The sequence below is a fragment of the Amblyomma maculatum genome, chromosome 1 (assembly GCF_055883805.1).
Source record: "Amblyomma maculatum isolate TAMU_Amacu chromosome 1, ASM5588380v1, whole genome shotgun sequence".
NCBI lineage: Eukaryota > Metazoa > Arthropoda > Arachnida > Ixodida > Ixodidae > Amblyomma > Amblyomma maculatum.
In genome coordinates, this window is record NC_139344.1 from 40,752,092 (window position 1) to 40,776,935 (window position 24,844).

Sequence of the window (24,844 nt, forward strand, 5' to 3'; positions counted from 1 at the left end):
ACAGAGTTGCGCCGCCTGGTGTAGGTCGGGCACACTACGCGCAGCGGCGCACTGCACCAGTGAGGCTCATTAATACACCTAGCTCTTCTAACACCATGGTTTAGATTGCTTCCTGGAGTGACCTTGGCCTTATGACTGCTTGTAATGTGCCATTGGGAGACTCAACCTGGGATCCTGATATTCCATTGAATAGCCTTGGTCTGATAGCAGGAAAAGTTGATCCAGAAGTGCCCCGAGTTTGAAATAAGAATTCTCTAACCACAGAGTTGGTAGCAGTCCTTGAAAACCCTTAAAACCCTAGATTTCTTCAAGGCCTTTCTTAAGGAAGTAAAATTCGTCTTACTTCGGGTTAGGTTTATTGAACTTGGTGAAATATCTACCCACATTTTTATGCATAAGATAAATATAATCTGATTGGTACCAGCATCACTTATAGCTATTGCCTCGTTAACCACATGCCTGGAACCTGAGCCGCGAAATCCCTTAACTTTCCTTTCTCTCTTCCTTCTTGGGAGTGGCACCCGGTGCCTTTTGTGGGAACTGCTTGCAAATAGCTAGTGGCACAGTGCTTGAAACTCATGAGAAAACATCCATTTGGTGTTGCCATTTGTTTATGATTATTATTTGCATATACTACTGTTGTGTCACACATGAAACAAATCAAGAGTGGGTATGGTAGTAGCACAAACAAAGTAACTTAATTATACAATATATGAAACAGATCAGTGGTTAGACAGCTGCAGGACGAATTCATAGGTGGCAATGCATGAAGCGAACCATCCAAGTTATTCCAAATTCAACGGTTAGTAGAAGAAAAAAAAAATTTTGAAGCAATTTATATGTGGCCTGAAAGGAAACGCAAACGACAAGTCACATATTTCAATGCAACGTAAACCAGGCTGCGCAGCTCAGGGAAGAAAGGAAGTGCTTTGACCTTGAAGGAAATTAAATAAATGTGGCCACAGAGGCTTGAACAAATCTGCTTCGTAGTAGTAGTGCGCTATGCTTGCGTTGCACTCTATCACCTCACATGCTTAACCCTTTGAGGGTCGAATTTTTTTGAAAAAAGATTTTGCCAGATGGTCAAATTACTTTATTGCGGATTTTGAATGTTCAGTATGAGCAAAGTCATGGAAAAGTTGTAGAAAAATATTGGGAACCGTATTTTGAGTCAACGTTGCTCCACACTGCAAACTCTGGAACCTCAGGAAACCACAAGGAGAGCCGGAATACCTCCTGAGGGTCAATGACAAACAAGCTAACAGCAGCCCCAATAAAGATGGAAATCGGTTTCTGTGGCCCCTGTACCAGGAGTGGCCATGAAGATAAAAATCAAGTTTTGCTGCCTCCATTGGGATCACTGGGGGGGGGGGAGTAACCAAAACCATGCAAGGGCATTGGGGCAGACCGGGCCACAAGCTGCAGCTAGAAATCAGTTGTTTATCCCCCGCACAGAAGCGCCCATAAAGATAGAAATAAGTTTCGCGCCTCTGTTGGGATCAAGTGCGAAACCCGAAAAAACTGAAACAGACCTGGCCACAGGCTGCAGCTAGGAATCACTTCTGTTTATCTTCGCAAGAAGGCAGCGCAATAAATTTTAAGCGCTTCTTGTAAGTCCTAGGAGGTGGCAGCACCTCCCTGTGAGCATGCATTGTCATTAGAGCACGAAACAGGGGATTGAAACCGGACAGAAAACCGCTGCCGTATATTTATGGCAAAAACCCTCAAAGGGTTAATTGCCACTCTCTTGCACTGTGCATTGCATGTCATTGTCTTGAACTTCACTGCTATCACATTGCACTGCCTTGCTCCAGTCCTCTCATATCTCATGTTATGGCGCGAGTTGGGGAGTGTTGTAATTGTGAATTCTTATCTGAGTGATATCATGGACAGAAATGCTCTGACGCTATTTCCTATTTTTGTTTTAAGTAATATAATGCCAAACATTGTAGGCAGGTCGATGATCTCGTTTGGGGAAACTGGCCTCTGTCTTAGAATGCCTAAAATGAAACTTAAAATTCAGAAAAGCTACAGGCAAAACACACGAACACAACCAGATCACATGTGTTTGGTTTTCAAGCCAGAGCCTTGCCTGGGCAGGCACAAATTGCCGATGAGCTGCGTTGCAGCCGGTCAGTTTTGGTCCACCGCATGCTGCTGGACGTTCGATGCCTCATAGGAACCGTGGAAGATAGACCTTAATTTCAGCTTTCAGATCAGCTTTCACATTTGATGCCTTAGCTGCAAGAATGGTAGCTTTGCGAGAGGTTGCGCTATTGGCTGCTCTTAGATTTTCTTTGCCTTTTGCTTAATGGTAGCATCTTCAGTGCAACGTGGTAATTTAAAAGATTCGATGTTATATTTTTGGGAGTGCCAAAAAACGATAGCTGCAGCCACATACGAAGCACCGCTTTGCCATTTAGCACTTAATGCATCTATTGCTTCAGTCAAATGCTTAGAAGAATATTCGAGATAGTGGATCAAGGGATGCATCTGTGGTTGCAGCCTAAGGGGGCACGCTAGATTATCCTGCACATTGCCACACCTGTCATCTGAGCTGCCAGTCACACAATTGGGAGCTGTTGTTGGAGGCATGACATTGCGATACGGCTCTTTAATTGGCCAGGTGAGGCAGTATTGCCATGAACGCGCCTCCTATGCCCGCTTCAAGGCAGCAAGTGCCGCACAGCTTCCTCTTGAGCAGGCAACGCATTTCTCTGTGGTCTGAAATAAAGTTTACTTACACAAAAAGCAGTATGAAAGCATCTGCCCTGCTTAGAATTAGGTATTTAAATAATGAAAACAGGCCTATTGAAATAGACTGAGGTGTTTGAATGCTGACTGAGGTCGCAAAATTTCATCACATTTGCCGCTGCCCCCTAGGAGTGCCAGCAGATTCAATGCACAGGATGGCCCCTTGTACACATGCTACCACTAGTGGTGGCAGTCCTTCGGTCACACCAAGCGGCTGCTCTCTCGCCACAGTGCGGCTGCACCACCTCTTCCTTCCACTGCGGTCCCCAGTCACAAACTTGGCCTAAAGCCTGACCTTGAAACCTCTGTCTCTGACCAAAACGAAATGAAACTGCACTGTGCTAGCACACATACTTTGTATTTAGCCAGCGTGGCTTATCAGCTGCGATTTAATTTTTTTTTATATTCCTCCGTCGTGGTACCAGTGGCATCATGCTCAAAGTTCTCCTTATTTTAAGGCTTGGGCAGGGCTTTAGCATGTGTCGCCAAACCTTCATTGAAAACACGAAGCTTTCCCTGTGTCAAAGAGAATCGTGTGATGCTGTGAAGGGTGGCGCTGTCCTAAAGTTTATTTCGAAGGAGCTGTGGACATGTTTCACTGCATGGCTTCATAAGTAAGCATACCTGGAGGAAGAAGCATCAAGCTCAGCGGTTGAGGCAAACAAAGATGAAAAAGAAAAGTTCACTTGAAAGAAGTCTGACTTGATGGCATCTGCCGGCAACTATGCTAAAGAAAGCAGGGGCAGTAAATGATATCACATATAGTAAAACCTCGTTAATTCAAGCATGGTTCATTCCAAATTTCTGATAATTCGAAGTGTTCCTGATGTCCCATGATTTATAGTGTAAATGTGGAGGTAATTCGAAGTGGCTGCCTGTCCCGATTTCGATATTGTTGCTATCCCTGGGAAGCAATGGCCCTTCAGACTTGCAGAGCGATGCCGATGTTTGATACATGAAGCGTCCCATTCCCAGCACAATAATCTAGTTTAATTTACGGCTTGCTGAAGACAGAAGCGTGTGCCTGCAGGAAAGAAGACTTGGTTCACTGCAACACAGTAGGGGAGACTAGCTTCAGGATCCATATTCTGAGTTTGCATCGTTTTCAGAAGTGTCTTTATCTGCCTGACATCATCATCTGAGTTTCCACCAATCAATGGGGCGTTTTGTGGGTTTAAAGAGCAACTTAACCGGATCATAGCATGGGGCTGCAAATGGATTATGACTCTAAATCCTGAAAAATGCTGCCATATTCGTTTTAGCCGAAAAAAGGTAAACATCTCAAATAGTTACTTCTTAAATAGTCATCAAATAGCCACATATCAGGATGTTAACTACCTAGGCATTTATTTTTCTCATGATTTAACCTGGAACAAACATGTCGATTACATAGCAATAAAGGCTGGTTGCATACTAAACTTCATTAAAAGTAATTTTCGTAACGTGCCAAGTGTTGTGAAAGAAGTTCTGTACATCTCAAACGTGCACTCAATTTTAGTATATGCAATGATAGTGTGGGATCCAGCTACTAAAATCCTTATCAAGAAACTTGGAGTGATACAAAATCATGCAGCACATTTCATTTTAAACACTTATGATCGTCACAGCAGTCCAGTGTGTTAGAAAAGCATTTAGGATGGGATTCCCTGCAGCTCCGTCATGCTTTCGTCTTATTAAACATTATGAACAAAAAAATTGGCATTGACTGTGATGCTTACCTTGCACCTCCCACATACATTATCCATAGAAGAGACTATTCGTAAATCACTCGAAATTGCCTGTCGGACATCTGTATTTCCCACGCACAATAAGTGAATGGAACAGCCTCCCAAACGCAATAGTTTCATTATATGACAACAGCTTTCCAGTCACTCTTAAAACACATTTACGAGGACTAACTGATGCGTCACTGTACCATGCACCATAAGCTATTGACTGCTCTCCTTATCAACTGAGAGCTTTTGCATGCTACTTTCTCGTTTTATATATATTTTTTAACCCTTTCTTGACTTGCACAGCATTTCCCAAGTGTTTGTTACTGTTCTTAGCTGCATTGTTGCTGGGTCTTTTTTTATGAAGTTACATCTGTTCACAGTGCCTTTGCTTTTCACTTTGTGTACCCCCCGTACACTAATGCCCAGTGGGGTGATTTGTACGTACTCAAGTAAATAAATAGATAAATAAATAAATAAAAACTTGTGTAAATGTGCCTGAAATGAAAAAAATAATCCTAATCTATAAATGACCAATGAATCGCGTAAGGAAAAAAGAAAATTATAGAAAGTTGAATCCGAACTGCTGTCATAACATGTTCAAAGCTAAGCACTAGCCGATTCCTGTACAGAAGGGATGTTAAGGGCTCCTGATAGTGTTCTTGCCCACTCTCAAAGATAATTTTTTTCTGCTAGTTAGTGTAGTTGACTTCCTTCGCTGTATCGTTTACAGGTTAGAAACGCGCGGTGCGACAGTTCTTGCTCCGCGCCTGCAATGCCTGTCGACGCAGTTTTATTGAGTTGCATACTGGGATTGGAGGGTTAGGTTACAAGCATCTCTGATTACGTCAAATACCATCACCATTTTGAGAAAATCGGCAGTCTGCAGGTTGGTTCTAATTTTGCATCGTTTACCTGGCTTGCTTGCACTGGCGGTTGCTTTCTCCGACCAACGGTATGCTTAACGCAAGAGCAAACTATTGATAATCGCCACCCTGACTGCGCATCCACTGTAGGGCAAAGGCCTCTCCCATATCCCTCCAATTAACCGCTACATCTGCATAATCCCTGCAAACTTCATCTTATCCACCCGTCTTTCTGTCACCTCTTGCTACACATGCCTTCTCTTGGATTCCAGTCTGTCGCCCTTAAAGACCTGGTTTCTTGCCTTCCCATTATGTGACCTGTCCATGCCCATTTCTTCTTCTAGATTTTTACTAGAATATCATTAATTTGCAATTGTTTTCTGACCCATCCAGCGCAATTCCTGTCTCTTAACATTACACCTACCATTTTTTGTTCTATTGCTCTCTTTCTGCATGGTCCTCAGTTTGAGTTAAATGCAGTTATATAATTTTCTCTTGAGGGATATTGGTAACATGGCATTCATGATGTAATAATACTCGCCAAATGTGCTTTAGCCCAGTCTGATTCTTCTAATGGTTTCCCTTTTATGATCAGGATCTGTGGCTGTTACCTGTCCAAAGTAGACATACTTCTTTACCACTTCCAGTGTCTCACTGTCTATCACTCATGTTCCTTTTCGAGGCTGTTGAACATTACCCTAGTCTTCTGCATAATAATGTTTAGGCCTACCATTCTGGTTTGCCTATCTGTCATTAGTCATCCTTTGTAATTCGAGAGTAGCAAGGATCCAGGTTAGAATGAATGAAAGAAGGTGGCTACACAGTATGAAAGAGTCCTGAACAAGGGTTGAGTGGGAGCCTCAGTTCGCAAGCCGAGCCATCTGGGCCCAGTGAAGACAAGTCCCCTTGTCGAAACGTTAGCTTGGCTTGCGAACTGAGGCTCCCTTTCAGCCCTTGTTCAGTGCTTTTTCGGAGTGGTAAGGCAATGTCATCAATGAATATCAGATAACTGAGGTATTCTTCATTAACCAGTTGTCCATAACTGTTCCCAATCCAGCCCTCTGAATAACTCCTCTACACCCGGCCGCGGTGGCCGCTTTTCAATGGAGGCAAAAAGCAAGGCGCCCATATGTTGTGCGATGTCAGTGCTCACTGAAGAGCCCCAGGTGATCGAAATGCCCGGAGCCCTCCACTACAGTGCCTCTCATAGCCCGAGTCGCTTTGGGGCGTTAAACCCCATGAACCAAACCGAACCTCCTCTTAGCAAGTGGTGAATGGAACTGGAGAGATTCTCTTTCCTAACACCCCTTGGAATTTTCACTTTCTTTATGGAGGACCATGGTTTGTGTGTCGCCACTGATATGTTCCAGTACTTTCAGATATGGCTCATGTGATCTCAGGTTTCGCAAGGCCTCCAGGGTTTGCATGCACTGAAATCTGAAACTACTGGGCCGTTTGCAGTTATGCCACTGGTTAGTTGGGCCGCATGCGAGTGCCTGCATTCATGGTATTAAGTTGCGTGCGAGCTGCGAGTATTTTGTGTGTGATGCTACAAAACAAGGATCGGTGGCTATGGCTAGCAAGGGCTGCGAGTCGAGGGGTTGATTTCTGGGCTGCAGTATACAGCAGTTGCAAACTTTGTCTGTAAAGGATTTCATTCCCATGACAGAATTTGTCACCTGTCCCATTTTCGCTCTGCTCAGGTAATTCGAATATCTTTTGCAGTCCCAATGACTTTGAATTAGTGAGATTTTACTGTTGTAAATTCAGCCTTGGAAAGATTGCAAAAGCATGAAGCCATTGACCATTGCTATAGCAGAAAAACTAAAAAAAAAAAAAAAAGCTTTCTTTGATTTCTCGGTGTACTTCTTTAGCAGCAAAAGTCTGCAATTTAAATAGTGGCAACAAACATGGTCACTTTTGTGATATTTGAAAATGTCAGAAAGGTCTTTTGTAATAAAATGAGCAATCTTGAAGGCATTATTTTTTATCTAAGCAACTAAGCACATCACTTGATGCCCTTGATTTTACTTTGTGAGGGCTTTGAAAGACCTTGAAAACCCTTACATTTTTTTACTCTTAAAGCTGATATGAACCGTGTTGCTATCTGTGACCAGCGAATTTTCGGTTTGAAGCAAGTAGTTTCAAAATGGAGGGAGCAGTTAGTGACTGCAAATGCAGGCGTGAAAATAAGGTGACCCAACACATGAACTCCCAGTAAATGGCCATATTAGGTTTTTAGATATCCGGCTCCATTTTAAAGGGGATGGTTTCTGCTGGGGCTATAAACCGCGTGCCAAAAAAAACTCTTCTGCCTTTCAACTCCGCCCACTCAAAGCTTGTAAAAATAGTCATTGCCACATCTTGCTTTAAAAACGCCCTCTGCAAAAGCTGCGCGCTTAACCATCAAGCCAAAAGGCTGAGCAGTGCCGGCTAGCCACAGTACCTTCTCATTTCGGTTGCTGAAGGCCTCCTCAAAAAGATGCACACTGATGTGAATAAGTGCCCACACACAGCGTAGGCAAGAGGTAGCTGTGATATTGTACATTCACAAACTGTCACGCAACCTGAAAAAGATAGTGCAGCGGTACGACGGGAAAGTCGTTTTCTCTGCTGCTCACAAACTGAAAACTGTGCAAAATGACTAATCCAGAGATAACGAAGCAAATGTACTGCGGCAAGAAGCATCGGCGGCCTTTCGTAGAAGGCGTAGTATACGAAATTCCGTTAAACTATGGAAAAACTTGTGTAGGCCAAACTGGGAGATGTGTGAACGATAGGTTGAGAGAACACACCAACAGTGTAAAAAATGCCAATGACTGAAAAGATTTTGAAGGTTTTCTGGCCACCCGCTGCCTTACTTATGAAGACTGTTCCCCGGATCTTGCTAGCACTGTTGTTAGAAAAACGAGCAAACAATGTGTAACATGAGAAATCGTGGAATCTGAACTGATATGCAATCGGGGAGAAGCATGTGTTCTGCTTTTATCACTCTCTGAAAAAAGCGCATTTATTTGCGCATGCATGATGATGATGCCGGATTGTTTCAGAGTATGTGTGTTCATGCGATTCGTTCGCAATAAAAGTTGGAAGTTCAGTGCCGTCCTTGTCTCTTTGCGCTGTTATATAATTGTTTAAATTTAAAAGTTCTGATTGATTTTTGCGGACGCTGCAATGTGAAATGCAATTCACATTTAAAGGTATACTGAATAAAAAAATTGCCGCTGAGATTTCCAGCTCAGATGGTAGCTCTCGCATTGGGAGTGACCAAAACAATCCACTTTATGAACAGAAATGAGCGGAAAGTAAGTATTTTAATGAATATTTCTCAAATCACCGCACCTAGCGGGCTCCTGTGAAAGCTTTGACAAAACCGGATATCACGTCACAACTACCCCATCGCAGTTGGTCGCACCTGTTCATTTTTCCTTTCCCCCATGGCAGTCACAAAGCACAGGGATGGATGTTTTTTTTTTTTTTTTCTTGTGTTCCTGCACACAATTCATTGTTCCCTCCCACTGCGCAAACAATCCGCAATATGTGCCGTCCGTACGCGCCCCCCTCGATCTCCCTCGTGTCCAGCATTCCACACTTCGCAGCATTATGCATGGTGCGACGCAGGGGAACCAACACTGCGTGTAGCCAGTCAACCAGCTTCAGGTGCGGGGGCGGCGGTGGCGAGATCGCGGGGCCATGACGTTGGTGAGGGTAGTTGTGACGTCACACCTGCCAGCTCACAGTCGGGAGCGTGCTGCCTCTGACCTGGTGGCCGCTCTGAAAATGTTAAAAATACAGCCATCCACTCAAAACTAACCCGAATTATGTGTCTGTACTAGTGTAATCGTGTCTTAAGGTGGCGGTTCTACGGTCGCCATCTTGGAAGTAGTTCAGATTCTGCCACCAGGCTACGCCACTAATCCATGACTGAGAATTGAGTACCCAGCCACCCAGCCCTCTCGACTTGAACTGCCTGAACGCTTTTCTTGTGTTGCTGACTTTCAAAGGTTTTTGCGGCTCCACAGCAGTGTCCAGACAGAGAAGGGGAGGGATTTTGTCCCCGTCCTGCGCAGCATGGGCTGCCCCATTGAACGCCCCATCCCCTCTTCACCCCACTGCACCACTACTTCGAACAATACGCGCCCTGACAATTGGACAAAAGCCTTCCCTCTCTTGCCTATACTTCGTCTCACAAGATGTTTGCAGCACAGCGAAAGGCAGAGGCACCCCAGCCGGTCCAACCAGGATCACGCGTACAATAGGCAAATGTGCTCCTCTCGCCCCCCCTCCCCCCCCCCCCCCAAATTGGCGGGGGTGACAGTAGGAGCACAGTTCTCTATTATAGTGCGCACAGGCGAGAGGCACTTAGGAGCACAATTGAAAGGGCTCCTCTGCCTTTCGCAGTGCTGCAGATATCTTGTGAGACGAAGTATAGTTTCCGCTGTAGAGCCACGAACATTGCTCCTACCCGCCGAGCGTTAGGGGGTTGGACTGGACTGCAGTAGGCTAGCTTGACTGAACACAAATAAAACAGGGTGTCAACATGATTGCACAGTGCAATCTTAGTATGAGCGAAAAGGAAAAACGAATAGCGTTATTTCTGCACACTTCGTCAATGAACCTTAGTTGAAGTCGGCGCCTGTCTTGTGTTCTTTTGATCCTCGTCTTTTGGGCTGTGCAATCGAGTGATCATTAGCGAGCTTTAGAATACGGCTACCCTATCCGTAAGTGGGATAGACTAATAGCGGAGCGTGTGCATTATAATAGAGAATTGTGCTCCTACTGTCACCAGCGCTATTGCCCTGTCCCCCTAAGCGGTAGGGGTACCATATTCTAAACCTTCCTATTGTTGATGCCGTAGATATAGTAAGGATCGGAACACTCCTTGACTGTAGTGGAAGCTGTCAGTTCTTGCGGTTACCAGAAATTTGCTTTATCAAACGTCATTACAAATATGATAACGTAGCTATAATTAACTGAACTTCAGTCAACAGTCGCCCTTGTTTATTTTTTGTTCGTGCTTTTCCAATCTTGGAAACTAGAGCTGGTAAGTTACAATGTGCAAATAAGTGAATGATTGCCAATTTTTTCCTTTTGAGATGAATCGATATTCCGAAATAGATGTAAAATCCACCAAGAGGCTATTTATCGCGCAGGAGGCCGGCATGTATTCATGTTCTCTTCGGCACTGAGGAGGCGCATTCACACTAAACTATGTGGGAAATGGGGGAAGGGGAGAAGGGGTTGTAAAGGAAGGTTGCCAGAAGAAAGGACCTAACGGGGACAGTTTTGTAGGCGCTTATGGCGGCCACTTCCCCACTCCCAGTTGGATGCTCCACAGTCTTCATTTTATTTATTCGCTCGCGCGTGCGTGCGTGCGTGCGTGTGTGTGCGCGTGCGTGTGTGTTTGTGTGTGTGTGCAATTAAAGGAACGCAGTATTTTCAGGCAATTGGAATAAAATTTTAACAATCAATCTCGTAGAAACATTTTTCTCCTGCAGAATTTCACTCGACACTGAAATCTGATGTGAAAAGTAGCATGCTATGGAAGACGCTGACCTGCCCTGCTGCAGCTTCCCGTGATGATGCATGCGCTTTCTGAATCAATATATTGGGTGGACTGTTGTAGCTTGTAGCCTACTTTATTGTACTCATTTCACAGGGCACACACACGTATGCAACAAGTATACTTTAGTGTTGAGCCCGCCTTTCGGCTTTATGTATTGGTAGTAAATAATTTCGTGATGTGGCACTTGTACATTCACACATTTGCAACATAATAATCAGAGCCCAATTTTTACTCCATGCAAGAGCGCCCATGCTTACCAAATGTTTTCCTGCAAATGCCAAACGATTAGACGCATCGATCAGATCGCGTTCGGTCAGATTTGGCATGTGCTATAATTTGTGAATTTTTCCATACCAATGCAGTACAGCGGTTTTGCTTCATGTGGTCAAACGGAAGCACGTTCTTTGTATGCTTCGAAATTCTCACACGCTTCTATGTCACTTTGCTAACATGATCGGATACCTTTCAGAGCACAGGAAGTCGAGTTGCTTCAAAACAAGGTTCAAATATAAAGTCAACAAGTTGGGCGTTGAGACGGCGGGTGAGTGGACGCCTGGGTGACACGGTATCTACCTTACTCGAGATAAGGGCCCCATTCTTTTGGAAACGCTCTGCCTGCCGACGGGCTTTTAGAGCGTTAGCTCTGTTGCTCACTTGCGCGAGTGGCGCGTTTTTCTAAGAATCGTAAACAGTGCCATCACCATAGCAACATCGCCGTCTTCACTGTGCCCGGGCAAAATAGACCGAACGCTCCACGCCCCCGGCCACAGCGGCAAAGCGCGGTAGCAGGCGATGCTAGGCAGGTATAGCATTATAGCAAAATGAACGCCAAACCAGCTTCCCTGCGGAATGCATCAACGGTTTACCCTAGACGCCGTAATGCTTCGGACAATCCGCGGTATATCCCCCTTCACGAAGCGGAAATAGCTGGGAAGAGGACGGGACATCATGTACGTATAAAATAAATAAAATAAGCGCAAATAAAAGCATGAAACGGGAAACCAATTCAGTGTTTTCTCTCATAATATATATATATATATATATATATATATATATATATATATATATATATATATAGGGCCACTGATCAAGTCAAAGTATTTGAAGAAGATATAAACGAATGCTTTTTGTCTGGTTTCTCCATTGTGAACAACGAAGCTGTAGGGCTGTCGAAACGATAGTACGTTTTCATGAAACTTTGACTCGGCCAGTGAGCCTGTATATTTTTTTATGCCACCACCTGATCAGACTGCATTTCGTCGAACTCTTGATTACAGTGGTTTCTCTCATTTGAGCTAAGCTCGACATTCGGTTCAGCAGCGTTGAGCCTCATCATTCTTTTTTAATTTTTAGTCAGGGGAATGACGGAAATGCAGTGGCAAAACCCGATTCAACATCACATTTTTGTATTGGAGAAGCTTCACATGGCTGTTTCCTACTTGCCCATTCACCGAAAACATCCCCGGCAGCTACTGCGGCACCTTTACTATCATCACCGGAACGCAACATTCGGAAAAAAAAAAAAAAAACATGACTGAAACGCTGGTGATTATCTTCGGCTGCACACTATATCATTTTTTCTCCTTTTCTTTGGAGCCTGCACTGCTTGCGCTATATAGGAACTTCAGTGGGAAGGTTGAAGAGGCATGCTTGTGCATGTTCAGGTTTTCAAGTTGTACTTGGCAGACTGTCGAAACATTTATCTGTGCCAGTAAAGTGGCAGAGGGTACAAGTATTCGTGCAATTTCTCCTAGGGAGACGCTCTTTGAAATTATATTATATTAATTTATGCAGTGTTATAGTTCCGTGCCCTTTATCCGTGCCCTATTCATTTTATCGTAGAAAGGGGAAGATATTTTTTCTTCTTGCCACTGAAAAAAAAAAGAGTCTAAATTCCACATCCTCACAATATATGCTAACACCGCGAACATCTGAAGATAGCTTTGTGGCGGAGCTAAGACGAGGAATAACCAGCTCCGACAGCGTTTGGGTTCGAACTGCTTTTTTTCGCTGCTTGCACTGAGACGCTTAGTGCCAAATTCTTCTTTGTCCAGCGCCGTGCCGTTGTTTGTGATAAAAGCGCGGCGCGAGGGGCGCTACTAGACTACAACAAAACCAGAAAAAAAAAATTCAATGTCTCCGCTACGATTATATCTTGCTGAGTAAGTAGAGTAAGTAAGTAGCGCGAGAGCCTTAGCTGGCAAGGTTTCGGCACACAAACAGTATGACACACTTAATTCGAGGCGGTAAATAAATCTCAAAGCAAGCAAGTGTACATTTGTCAAGGGACCATTTTCAAGTAGCGCTACTGCGCATGCGCGAAGCACCTGCACCTCAGTTCGACCCGACCACTCGACCCGACCATTGACCCGACTCGCCAGTGCTTACCTCTCTCGCCCGATAGAAAGGAAAGGGCAGAGGGAAAACATTGTAGAAGCACAATACCCTCTCGTAAATACCCCTCGATTCAGGGTGTTTGTTGCGCCATCCTCGTAATTTTTTTGAACTGCGACATTTTAGTGCACATAAAATTTCATAGATGGCGCTACCTACTACGTTTATCACACGTGGCTCTGTTATTGCGCTATTATTTGCTTTTTGTACACTTTGTAGTCGATAATTGTTACCAGTTGAATAAAGGAACGAAAGCCCGAACCTTTAAGTTATATTCGCCAGAAACAAACAAGCCATGGAGCATTTCAATCATGCTTAAAATATTTCATGAAGAGCTCGCGCGCTTCAAGTGAACCACGAAAAAATTAGCTGAAATCATCCTGACAGTGCACATTCCTCGAGAGTCGTAGAACAAAACCGATGCTTATCCTCTGACAGCGAGGTGTAAAGTTTTTCCACACGAAATTTCAGCACAGATAAAAGCTTATTACTTGAACAGTTTAGCATTTACTTTTAGCCATTTTGCAAAAAACGCAATGTTTGATCACAAATAACTTTTACACTAAATGAAGCAGACAGATGATATTTTCAGGAAAAAGCGAACTATGTACGACCTCCAACTGCGCGAAAAATCTCTGCTGCAGAATGCGTATCTTGAAAGTTATTGTATGTATAATTGCCTGTTTTATACACTTTTCACAGCCGCGTGGCTAATAAACTATGCGATACACAGTAATAAAAATGCTTAACTTTGTTAATTAACATCTAATCTCAAAACATCTCGAACGGTGTTTCTCTAGGTGTAAAAGATTTTGCACAATTTTGCTTTTCCCGAGACAAGTAGAGCTGAAAAGCCGTTTCTTACCTTTGTGTTTTCCTTTACAGCTTAAACATCGTTGCAGCTATTTATAAACCAAATGCACCATTAGAAAGGAAAGGAAATAAACTTTACAAATATATTAAAGTCACATTTATAAACTAAACTAGTGAGGCGCAGTAGGCGTATGAATATCGCCAAAAATGTCGTCTCTTCACCGCTGGAGTAGGACCACCACCTTAAAGGCCCACTGTCCACCCTCCGATCGAAAATTTTCTTCCCCGGTGACTGTGAGACTTCGCCCCTAGAACGCAAGGCCGCAAAATGTTTTTGAAAAGAGTAACTAATAACACAGTTACAGCCACCGCAATCACCCAATTCTCTCATGCTTCTTTCCTTCTGTTCCCTCGCAAAGGTTTTTCACTCTCCTGCCCGAGGTCGTCTAGCCTCCGCAAGACAAATTTCCCTTCCCTCCGCGTTTGACAAGAGGTGGGGAGCGGCACTCCGCTTGCGCGAAAAAGAAAAAAAAAAAAACTGGGGAGGGAGCGCGCGCCGCTGGATTCAGTCTGGTCGTGGCGAGGGAAAAGCGTGCAGCGAGCGGTAGACACTCATCCTTCTGCCGTCAGTCAGCGAGACGGACCAATGGACGTCGTTCTCGGGAAGTACGTCATAACTGTGGCTCGACAGGCCAGCGCAGGAAACGGGGAAGCTGGCTTCCCGAAGGAGAGCATGAGAGAGCTTTATTTGTATTTTCGTTGCTTTGGGGCGGCGTGCGTGTCACTGTTGCATTTTGCACAGGCTATCTCTGGTACCTGATCGAAACACTGGGCTCCTTTGCTTAAAAGGTCCTTCCCTGGACAGTGGCCCTTTAAGAATGCAATTTTGGTGCTCTCTGAATATTCTTGGATATTTGTTCTGTATACCTTTAAGACCTGCACAGCCGTGTGTCCCACCGAATTCATTGTACAACCATGATTGAAATTTCAGGTGCACTGCATCTGATACCACAATTTCTCCAACCTCATTTACTTGCCATAAGTCAGGTGACTGCATTGCACATGTCGACCAGCCATTTGTACCACTGCTGGACTACACTGTGCTTGGAATGTGTGTTGCGTGATAAAGTCTAAAAATGTCACTAATGGCACTGTGTACATGCTGTCCAAGTCATACCATTGTACGCCTATTGGCTTGCCATTTACTGGGAGGGGGTGGTAGATAGACTAACCTGGTATGGTTGCATGTTTCACTACTCGAACTGAAGACACATATCAGCATGGCCCAGCACAAGGCACGAGATGCGAATGTGCCCCCTTGCGCTGTCAGATTGGCCACTGAGCTAAGGAGCATGCTACTTGGGTATGTTCAAATGGTATTCTGCTGAAGCAGATATACTTTCATCTGAACGTGCGGAATGGTGCCAAAGGAGTGTTGGGGAGGCATACCCTTACTCAAAAATCAGGAGTGCAAGGAAGCTGTGCGGCTCTTTGAAGCAAAGGCTCCTCTTACTTAATAGTGTATCAGTGTTGGCTTTCTCATTGCAGTGCTTAAATTAACTGCTGTTGCACCTGTGATGTAATTTAAGCCATCAGATGGTGTAAACAGGAAGGCATCGCTATCTTCAAAGCTGGTTGCCGGTGGCACCGCAGCTATGTAAGCCAATTTTGAGTGCTTGTCTCGGGCAAATGGGTAGTATTTCTGCATTCCTGTTTCATCACCGTCGTCTTGCCCTACAAATTGCTAGCCATCCCGGTTTGCTTAATTGGCAGGGAAACTGCCCCAGTGAGGTTCAGACCTTGCACCACGAAAATGTTTTCAACTACAAAGTTTCTGTGGAAGTTGCGCTAATGAATGCTTATGAGTACTTGCTTCCTTATTACAGATCTGCTCTACTTTGAAGGATTTCTAAAAAAATGGCGGCAGCATTGCCCTCAAGTTATGAATTCACTCCAGCCCTCCAAATGGCTAGTAGGCCTGGCGGAGTTCCTGGAGCAGCTTCCCCTTTGAGGGGGTGGTCTCGGGTTGGAACTGATGGAGGTCGAATTTTTCAGCAAAAAAGTTTTTTTCTGTTAGCTGTACTACTTTTTTTTTTGTAGCTGTATGACTGCACTTGTGTGGATTCTAGCGAGTAACGACTTCTTTATTAAGAGGAGCCATTATTTTTTTATTAGTAATTGCAGTGCCCCTAAAGGCTCTTCATGCGAGGGTATTAAATGGGGGAGCACACAAACACATACGTAATAAGCAGCGCATTTTCATATAACAGGATGATTGTTTTGTGAGCATGAATTGGCATATTTTACATCTGACTGTACCTTTTCAATTTATTATGAAGTGCCTTTCCGTTGAGAGTAACCTTGTGTTCTTGTCACATTCTACCCTTGCAGGACGAAGGTGTGCAAAGATTACTACGAGGTGCTGTGCGTTAGTCGGGATGCAGACGAGGAACTCCTCAAGAAGCAGTACCGCAAGCTGGCTCTGCAGGTGCATCCGGATAAAAACAAGGCTCCAGGAGCAGGAGATGCGTTCAAGGCAATTGGCAATGCCTATGCTGTGCTCAGTGACCCCGAGAAGCGGAAACTGTACGACATGAATGGCAACCGCCCTACTCAACATCAAAGCTACGCAGGCGAGAGCTACGACTACAGCCGGGGCTTTGAAGGTGAGCAGCACATTAGTTCTGCTGCATGGTAATGTGTGGTCCATATCTGGAGCAGTCACAGCCATGTTGGCCTAATAAGTGTACTCTAGGACAAAACTCTGGTAGGCTGAACATTATTTATTTTGTTGATTGTTGTCTCCCACTTGATAGGGTGCAAAAGAAGTCCATTAGGGCTAGACCATTTAACTTGTGCACTGCACGTTTATTAATGAGAACTTTCGTAGTGGCACACAGGTTTGTACATGCAGGTGGTCTTCCAGCCTGGCTAAGAAGCAGGAGTAATCGTGGGTGGCCTTGTATATGACATGCAGTTATATTGTACAGTTTATGTACACTGGGGGTTTTTTTGTTTTTAAGAAGGCTTAAAAAGTATTCGTTAGATGCTATCCATTGTAGCAGAACTGTTTTGGGGAGCAGAGTGGTTCGTGGACATTTTGAAAATGTTTTGCTCTCGAAAGGCTTCCAATGTAACAGAACTGTTTGGGAGCAGGGTGGTTCGTGGATCTTTTGCTCTTGGAAGGCTTCGTTATCAAAATAGACATAAGCCTCATGAATAGGGTGAATGGGAAGTTATGCGAAAATTGTGTGATTTCATATTAGGATTGTGACACAGTCATTCTTTGTGCAGCGTTCAGGGTCATATCATACCATTTTGCTTCCTATTTAGCATCCATCTGCCAGTCAACTTGGTGGTTAGTTTGCAATATGGATTCAAACTAGTGACATATCTACTTTTGGTTGTATGCAGTTACCAAAAAGTGAGACATATACTGCTCTTTTCTCCTTTCCCTGAAAACCAAGTCAACAGAAGACATTTAACACTTTGCCTAACTCCTGTGTGTGTCTTCACGCTAAACCGCCCAGCAAAACCATGCCAAGCAGTGCTTTTTCGCACGTCTTGATCTGTTTAAGAAACCTTGGCTAACTTTGGTCCTTGTAAAGCCCCTCTACGTTTTTCATGCTTATTTCAAGATAAGCTTTTGCCATGTTTGACTTAGAGGAAATCTACTGTATAGAGAGCCATGCAAGTTTGCAGTTCAGCTCAGCAGATGCCCCAGAAAATGAGAATGCTTGCAAGTATATAAGTGACGTTGACTGTGACTAAAATATAAATGGGGAATATGCCAGCAAACACCCGATGCCATAAAAAAGTCTTGCACAGCTTCTGCATGTAGTCATTTTTTGCAGGCTTCAGCTTTTTTTGGAGTATCTGATTTTGTGCTGCTAAGTGGACCTGGACACAAATGCTGAAGACTGGAGACAACCTTTATCCTTCTTAGACTCCTGTTCTTTTGCTCAAAGCAGAAGGCGCTTGCTTAAAGGAGTACCAACACCAACATTTTGATTGCATGTGTCCTTCCATGTACAGTACAACCTCGTTGATACATTCCCTGTTCATACGATTTCCTGTTTCATATGCTCAAAATTGCGGGCAGTAGAATGTCGGCCATAGAGTTAAACCATTTTTCTCCTGGTTAATATGTCTCCGGATAACACGATTTCCTAGTTACTAGGTTTTAAATTTCTACAAATTGTGGGCATATAATATATTTTGCGATCAACTGAACGTGTGCTAACTAGCACTCGCGACATGGAAAACTGCATCAATGACGCTCACCCACCAGTTTCTTTCCTGCAGTGCCTAGGTTCAAAGGGGCAAAGCATCAAAGAAAGCCAACAAGCCAAATTATGAGGCGCCTGTTCCCACGGAAACATGACTTCATGAGGAGAAAATCGGTGGCTTTTTTGCGGTGCCTTGAGGGCATAGGGGGAAACCATTTGATAACTACAGCTATTCGCTCGTGACACAGCGCCTGTAAGCCCTTGCGGTGGCTTCTCCACATGCCACTGGTGTAAGAGGGTGAATCATCCGAAAACAACCAAGGAAACAATCCTAGCTCGTCATTGCCTTCTGTGAACCAGATTTGTTACAAATCTCTTCTGCGCTTAGGATAACGCTAATATGGACTGAATTCTGTGAGAGCCCAAAAAAAAAGATGTGCATACTTGGTGTCTATAAATGATAACCTACACTTTAGTGTAGTGTCTCATTTCTAAATGTCATTGTACCTCATTCAGCAGTTAAACTTTAAAAAATCAGGCAGTTCAGATCAAACGTTTTCCCCAATTCTGATTTTTTTTTTCGTGAATTAAAAAAAAACTTATCAGCGAGGCTTTACTGCAATGATATACAAGACACTACTGTCACATTTCTTCTCTTATTTCTTCTCTTGCGCTGTTTTGCTTTTAGCAGCCTGATGATGGCTGTGATGTCAAAACTGATTATAGGTCATATGAAGCATGAAAAAACTGTCATAGTTGTGTCTTTATTTTTAATTTACTACAACTCTAAAGCTAGCCTTCATCTATTAAGGGGGGACATGGCTCTTAGTTATTTTTCCAATTTTTGACCAAATTTGATAAAACCTGGTAACTCTGATTCAGTTTCTTGAACTGATTTCAAACATGTAACCATTTATCCAATTGGCTCAAGAGATAATGAAATTAATTGTTCATAATTTGCGGAAACAATGAAAAAATAACCACACTAGAAAAAAATTCACATGGGCACTTTGCTAGGTACTAGAAAGCATAATGAATATGTTAGGAACACTTTTTTAATATAACAAATATTAGTGATGTTATAGCAGTTCAAAGTTTTAAATTTTACTCTAAATCAGACAGGAAGGCACCCACATCTGGAACCATGAACTTTGAACTGCTGTAACATAGCTAATATTTGTTATATCAAAAATGTGCTCCTAACATTATATTCATTATGCTTTCTAGTATCTAGCAAAGTGTCCATGTAATTTTTTGTAGTGCGATAATTTTTTCATTGTTCCTGCCAATTACAAACAGTTAATTTCATTATCTCTTGAACTAATTGGCCAATTCGAAAAATGGTTACATATTTGAAATCAGTGCAAGAAACTAAATCAGAGATACCAGGTTTTATCAAATTTGGTCAAAAACTAAGAAAAATAGCTTTAAGAGCCATGTCCCACCCTTAAAATTGAATATGTCTATGAAATTTCTTCCATTTCAGGACACAGCTAGCGTTCAAACATTCACATTACAGTCTCGTAACTGCCCTGTGATAATTATTTCTGAGCGATTGGAAGAAATTGCAGAATGGCTACATGGCTGTTGCTAACTCCCAAGTGTTTGCTTAATGTGTGTGTCCCATGAAATGTTTCTAAAGTTGCATTGCCATTCTTTTGTGTTTGGTTGACAAGGAAGTCAACTGAAATTTCATACAACACTCACTGTCATCCTGTTATTTCTATTTTTCCTTACCAGGAGACATATCTCCAGAGGAGCTTTTCAACATGTTCTTCGGAAATGCCTTTTCAAGTGAGTCGTAGTTCTTTTTGGGTGTATGTGTGGGACGGTGTAGACAAAGCATAAATGTGCAAACTAGTTTTGCACATTACAAGAGCTACAGGCGAGGTTAAAACTTGAATGCAGAGCATAAGATGAAGGAGGGTGGTGCTGCTGTTTAATTTTGCTTCAATACAGTCATAGGTGTTTGCTTTTGCGAGTCCTGAATGGCAATTGTCAAGCTTAATAATTGGGAGCGTACGGTCAAGACTGGATTTTGGTAAGGTTTATCAAGAATTCAGGGGTGGAAGTGCAACTCCAGGCTGCTTTTCCTCTTCCAAAACACAATCCGCTCAATAGATGTTGGCAAATTACTGGAGTACAAGAAAGTTCGAAACAAGTAGTAACTCCAATCTTAAGAAAGCCAAGACTGAGTTTAACATAATTCATTTTAATGTCTAATAATTCTCGGAAAATCTGGAACGAAGTTGGAAGCCTTATCGGAAACCCTAACAATACGATTCCTAGCACACTTATATTTAATGGCACTGAGTATTGCAATACTTCTCTAGCAGAAAATTTCAATGATCATGTCTTGAATGTCTGTGCACCATCACAGTTCTGTGGTGTTGGACTAGGAGTAGAAACATACATATGTACCAAAAGCCAAAACTCTGTCTTTCTTGACCCTTGTTCGGAAGTTGAGATGTTTTCTTTCCTTGCGTCCTTAAAAAAAAAGCACAGCAGCTGGGGATGATGACCTCAGAGCCGAGCTCATTATAGCTGTCGCCGATATATTATGTGCTCCCTTGCAACATATTTGTAATGAGGCTTTAATTACCAGGCATTTCCCTGATGGCATGAAGATACAGTAGAATCTCGATGATACGAATTCCAAGGGAGCACGCAAAATATTCGTATCCCGAATTCGTATGATCCAAAATGAGTCAACTTCCACATGGGAATGAATTGAAAATGAACCAAACTTTATTATGGCGAACTACTTGCGGCCGAAAAAGTCCGCAATGCTTGTCTGCACTTTTTTACTGTTGATGCCGTGGACAAGCCCTGCCTGGAAGGCATAAAACCGTGTCGCGGTTTCGTCGCTCACGCTGCCGGTACTTACGGTGCGGCGCAGAACGTCTAAAGCGTGAAGAGTATCTGCCGTTGACGGCGGCTGATCACACTCGTCGTCAGCGTAACCATCGCTGTCAGGCTCATTTTCGCAATCATTTGCTTCGTTGACCAAGTCTTCAGTAGACCTCAGCCCACAGGTCGCGGCGTTGTCGTCCACGGTAACGAAGTCCCGAGCCGAAGCTTCAGTTTCCAGATTGTCCCAGCCATCAATCGTGAAGTCTTCATCTGGCTCTTGACAATCTCCTGCCGAAGCCGCATCAAGTCCGATGGCAAATACGCACTTTCTAAAACAGTTCGAGATTGTGTCTGAAGTTACACTATCCCACAACATGGCTAGAAAATGTAAAGCGTCTAAGAGACTGATCCGCAAGTTTGCTTCTTTACGGTCACTTTTCGCCAGCAGACGCCTTACTAGAAGTCTTTTCAAAGGATGTTTTACATTTCTAATTATCCCAGCATCCAGTGGCTGAAGATGGCTGGCTGGTAGTGTTTGCTGGCAGGAACCTGACTTTCACGTTATTGAATGTCATTTCTTTTGGGTGGGCAGAGCACTGGTCCACGAAAAGCAAAATTTTTCGGTTTCTTGACGCCATTTTCTGATCAAGGCTTGTTAAGAACTCGTGGAAAAAATCTCCAGTCATCCAAGCCTTTCGGTTACCTTTGTAAAAGACAGGCAAACGCTCCGCCGATCGGAAACACCTCGGCTTCTTCGACTTACCGATGACGGTAAGCTGGAGTTTCTCGGATCCATCCGAGTTGCAATAAAAAAGTATGGTTACTCTCTCCTTGCTTTTCTGGCCACCCTGGCATGCCTGGCCTTTTACGCACAAACTTCTTTCCGGTTGAAGGTTGAAAAAGAGGCCCACCTCGTCTGCATAAAATATGTCGCGTGGTGCATACTCCGAAATCAGCGCCGGCAGCGTGTTCAGCCACTCATCTACAGCTGACTGGTCCACTTCCTTGCCTTCACTTGAGACGACCCAGTAGACAAGTCCGTGCCGCTCCTTAAACCGGTGCAGCCATCCCCCAGACTCTTGGAAATTTTCAATTCCAAGCGAAAGCGCGACGGTGTCTGCTTTTTCACGTAGCACCTTGCCGTCTACGTTGACGCCGGCCGCTGTCACTTCGTGGAACCAAGTCAGCAGAACCTCTTCCAGCTTGACATGGGTCGCTGTTTTAGCCTGCTTCACGTTCGCACCGAAGTGCTGCACATTCTTCAAGATGACATCTCGCTGCCCAACAATGGTGCAGAGCGTCGACGGTGCCAACCCTAGCTCTTTTGCTAAGTCGACACGCTTCTTCTTAGGGTTTTCATCAACCCTCTTCAGCACTTCTAGCTTTTCCTTAAAAGAAAGGGCCTTACGCTTCCGCGACATTTTGGCAGCAGCAAACGTTTGCGTCTTTCTGACGTTTGGGCAGTTCACATCACAGCGAACGACAGAAAGAAGCGGCGAACGGAGAACTACTGCAGCAGCAGCCAGTGTCACAGGCCTCCTGGAAACAGCCGGTGAGACAACTTTTCGATAGACCAATGAGCTGCCAGCGAATGAATGACGTACATGACTGGGCACGTGCCTCGCCTTGGCCGTCCTTGTTTAGTGCTCGTCGGTTTGCTACGGAAGGGAGGGTAGGTGAGGGGGGGTTGGAGAGGAGAGGCAGCGGCTGCGGTGGGTACCCTCTCTCCCTGTGAGCTCTTGCGCTGAGCTGCTCGGTGGCTTTGTGCGTTTGTACAGCGTTTGTTCGTATCATTCGCGGCGGGGGGTGGAGAGGAGTTAGCTGCGGCCGCGTTCGGTTATGTTACCCTCTTGAGGCCAGCCGCGCTGGCCCGCTCTCATGCGCCACTGGTTTGCACGTTCGTATCAGCCGCGGCGGGTTCAGAAACTCTTTGTATCACCCCGAATCTTAACGTGTTCTATACAATGTAGTCCGTTCAAAGCATTCTTAAAATTCGTATCATCCCGGAATTCTTATCAGCCGTAATCGTATCATCGAGATTCTACTGTAGCAAAAGTAGTGATTATGCATGAAAGAGGCCGGTGTGACGACAAACTACCGACCCATCTCAGTTTTAGAGCATCTTCTGAAAAGTGATTACTCGAGTTCCTTGAAGAAAAGAAGTCTTTGCTGAATAGCAATACGGCTTTCGTGCAAAAATATCCACCGAAAAAGCACTACTTAGTGCTAAAGAAAAAGTGCTGAATAATTTTGAGCTTAAACGTTTTACTGTCGTGCTGTTTTCAGATTTCAAGAAGGCGTTTGATTCAATTAAGCATCATATTCTGTTCCGGAAACTCCCGTTTTATGGCATTCGAGTCATGGCGCTCTGGTTGATCTGCACTTATCCGGAAGATTCCAGTGCACATGCCTTAATGATTTTCATTCCCAGCTAAAAGAGATAACTTATGGCATGCCACAGGGCTCCATCTTAGGACTATTGCTTTTTATTATGTACATCAATGACCCTGTGCATATTCCACTCGCCCCAGAATAGCATTGTCTGTGCTGATGATACCAGCTTGTTTTTCTCGGGCAGTAATCTGACTGCTCTTGCATGCCGGGCTAACACATGGTTGAACGAGTTATTGTCATGGCTGAGTGCAAACCAGCTACAGCTAAACATTGATAAAACGGAATATGCCATCTTTAAACCTGGAAACAAACTTGATGACACATTAATTAATATTAAGTTTAATGACTCTGCAATAGGTAAGCACATTTAACTTCTTCGGTGTTCACTTTGAGAAGCATTTGAGCTGGATGCCTCACATAAATGGGATGCACGCGAGCGGATCTAGATCTGTAGGCATGCTGCACAAAATCAGGCACTTAATCCCTGTCTGGTTAAAGCGTCGGTTGTGCTATACCCTTATCCAATCTCACCTTAACTACTGCTTACTGATCTGGGCTTCTACCACTAACATTGATAGACTGGTTGTGCTCCAAAAGCGAGCCAGCGCTGCATTGAAAACCTTGAGCGGCTGCAACACAGAAGGCAGAATGTGCTTAAAGTTAACCAGTGTTACGAGCTGAAACTTGCCACATATATCAGAAATCAAACTATACTGGATCCATCTAGAATATTCGGCTTGTGCTTGCCTAGTAATGCACGGTACATGAGAAAGCTTGTTCAAACTGCCTGATGTAAGAGTGAGTTATAGTTCCCAAACACTGAAGAACTTAATCCCTAACTTTCTCAACACCCACCCATCTTTTCTAGATATCCTGCAGCAATTTAGATAGCCTGGGAGCTTTAAAAAATCCTTCAAAACTTGCATGCTGTCGCTTTCAAAGCCATGAATATTTTCAGTCTTCTTACATGCTGAAAATGTATACATGTGAGAAAACCTGTGTAATTGTGTTCTATGCTTTCATGAGCATTTGTATAACAATTTAATCCATCTCTTGCACTTGCCGACCTGCGTATGGGTGACGGCCCTCGTCGGGCAGAGTGCATCTTCCTTTTGCCCGGCCATCCAAGGCCAACTGTGCCTGAAAGAATGCTACAATAAATTAATAAATATTGCACCAAAACTGCCTTGAACTGGCTATGTCTTGCTTCAGTGGCTAGGGCATTCAATTGGTGAACCCAAGGACATGGGATCGAACTCCAGC

General features: G+C 43.9%; 1 protein-coding gene across 1 annotated transcript in view; it reads left to right on the forward strand.

The window, feature by feature from the left end:
• Positions 1–24,844, forward strand: part of LOC146202182 (dnaJ homolog subfamily B member 14-like) — a 59,189-nt gene that overhangs the window by 17,701 nt on the left and 16,644 nt on the right. The window contains exons 3-4 of the mRNA XM_084587991.1: positions 16,497–16,771; positions 20,075–20,128. Of these exons, the coding sequence (XP_084444117.1) occupies positions 16,497–16,771; positions 20,075–20,128 (329 nt within the window). The remainder of the gene's footprint in view (positions 1–16,496; positions 16,772–20,074; positions 20,129–24,844) is intronic.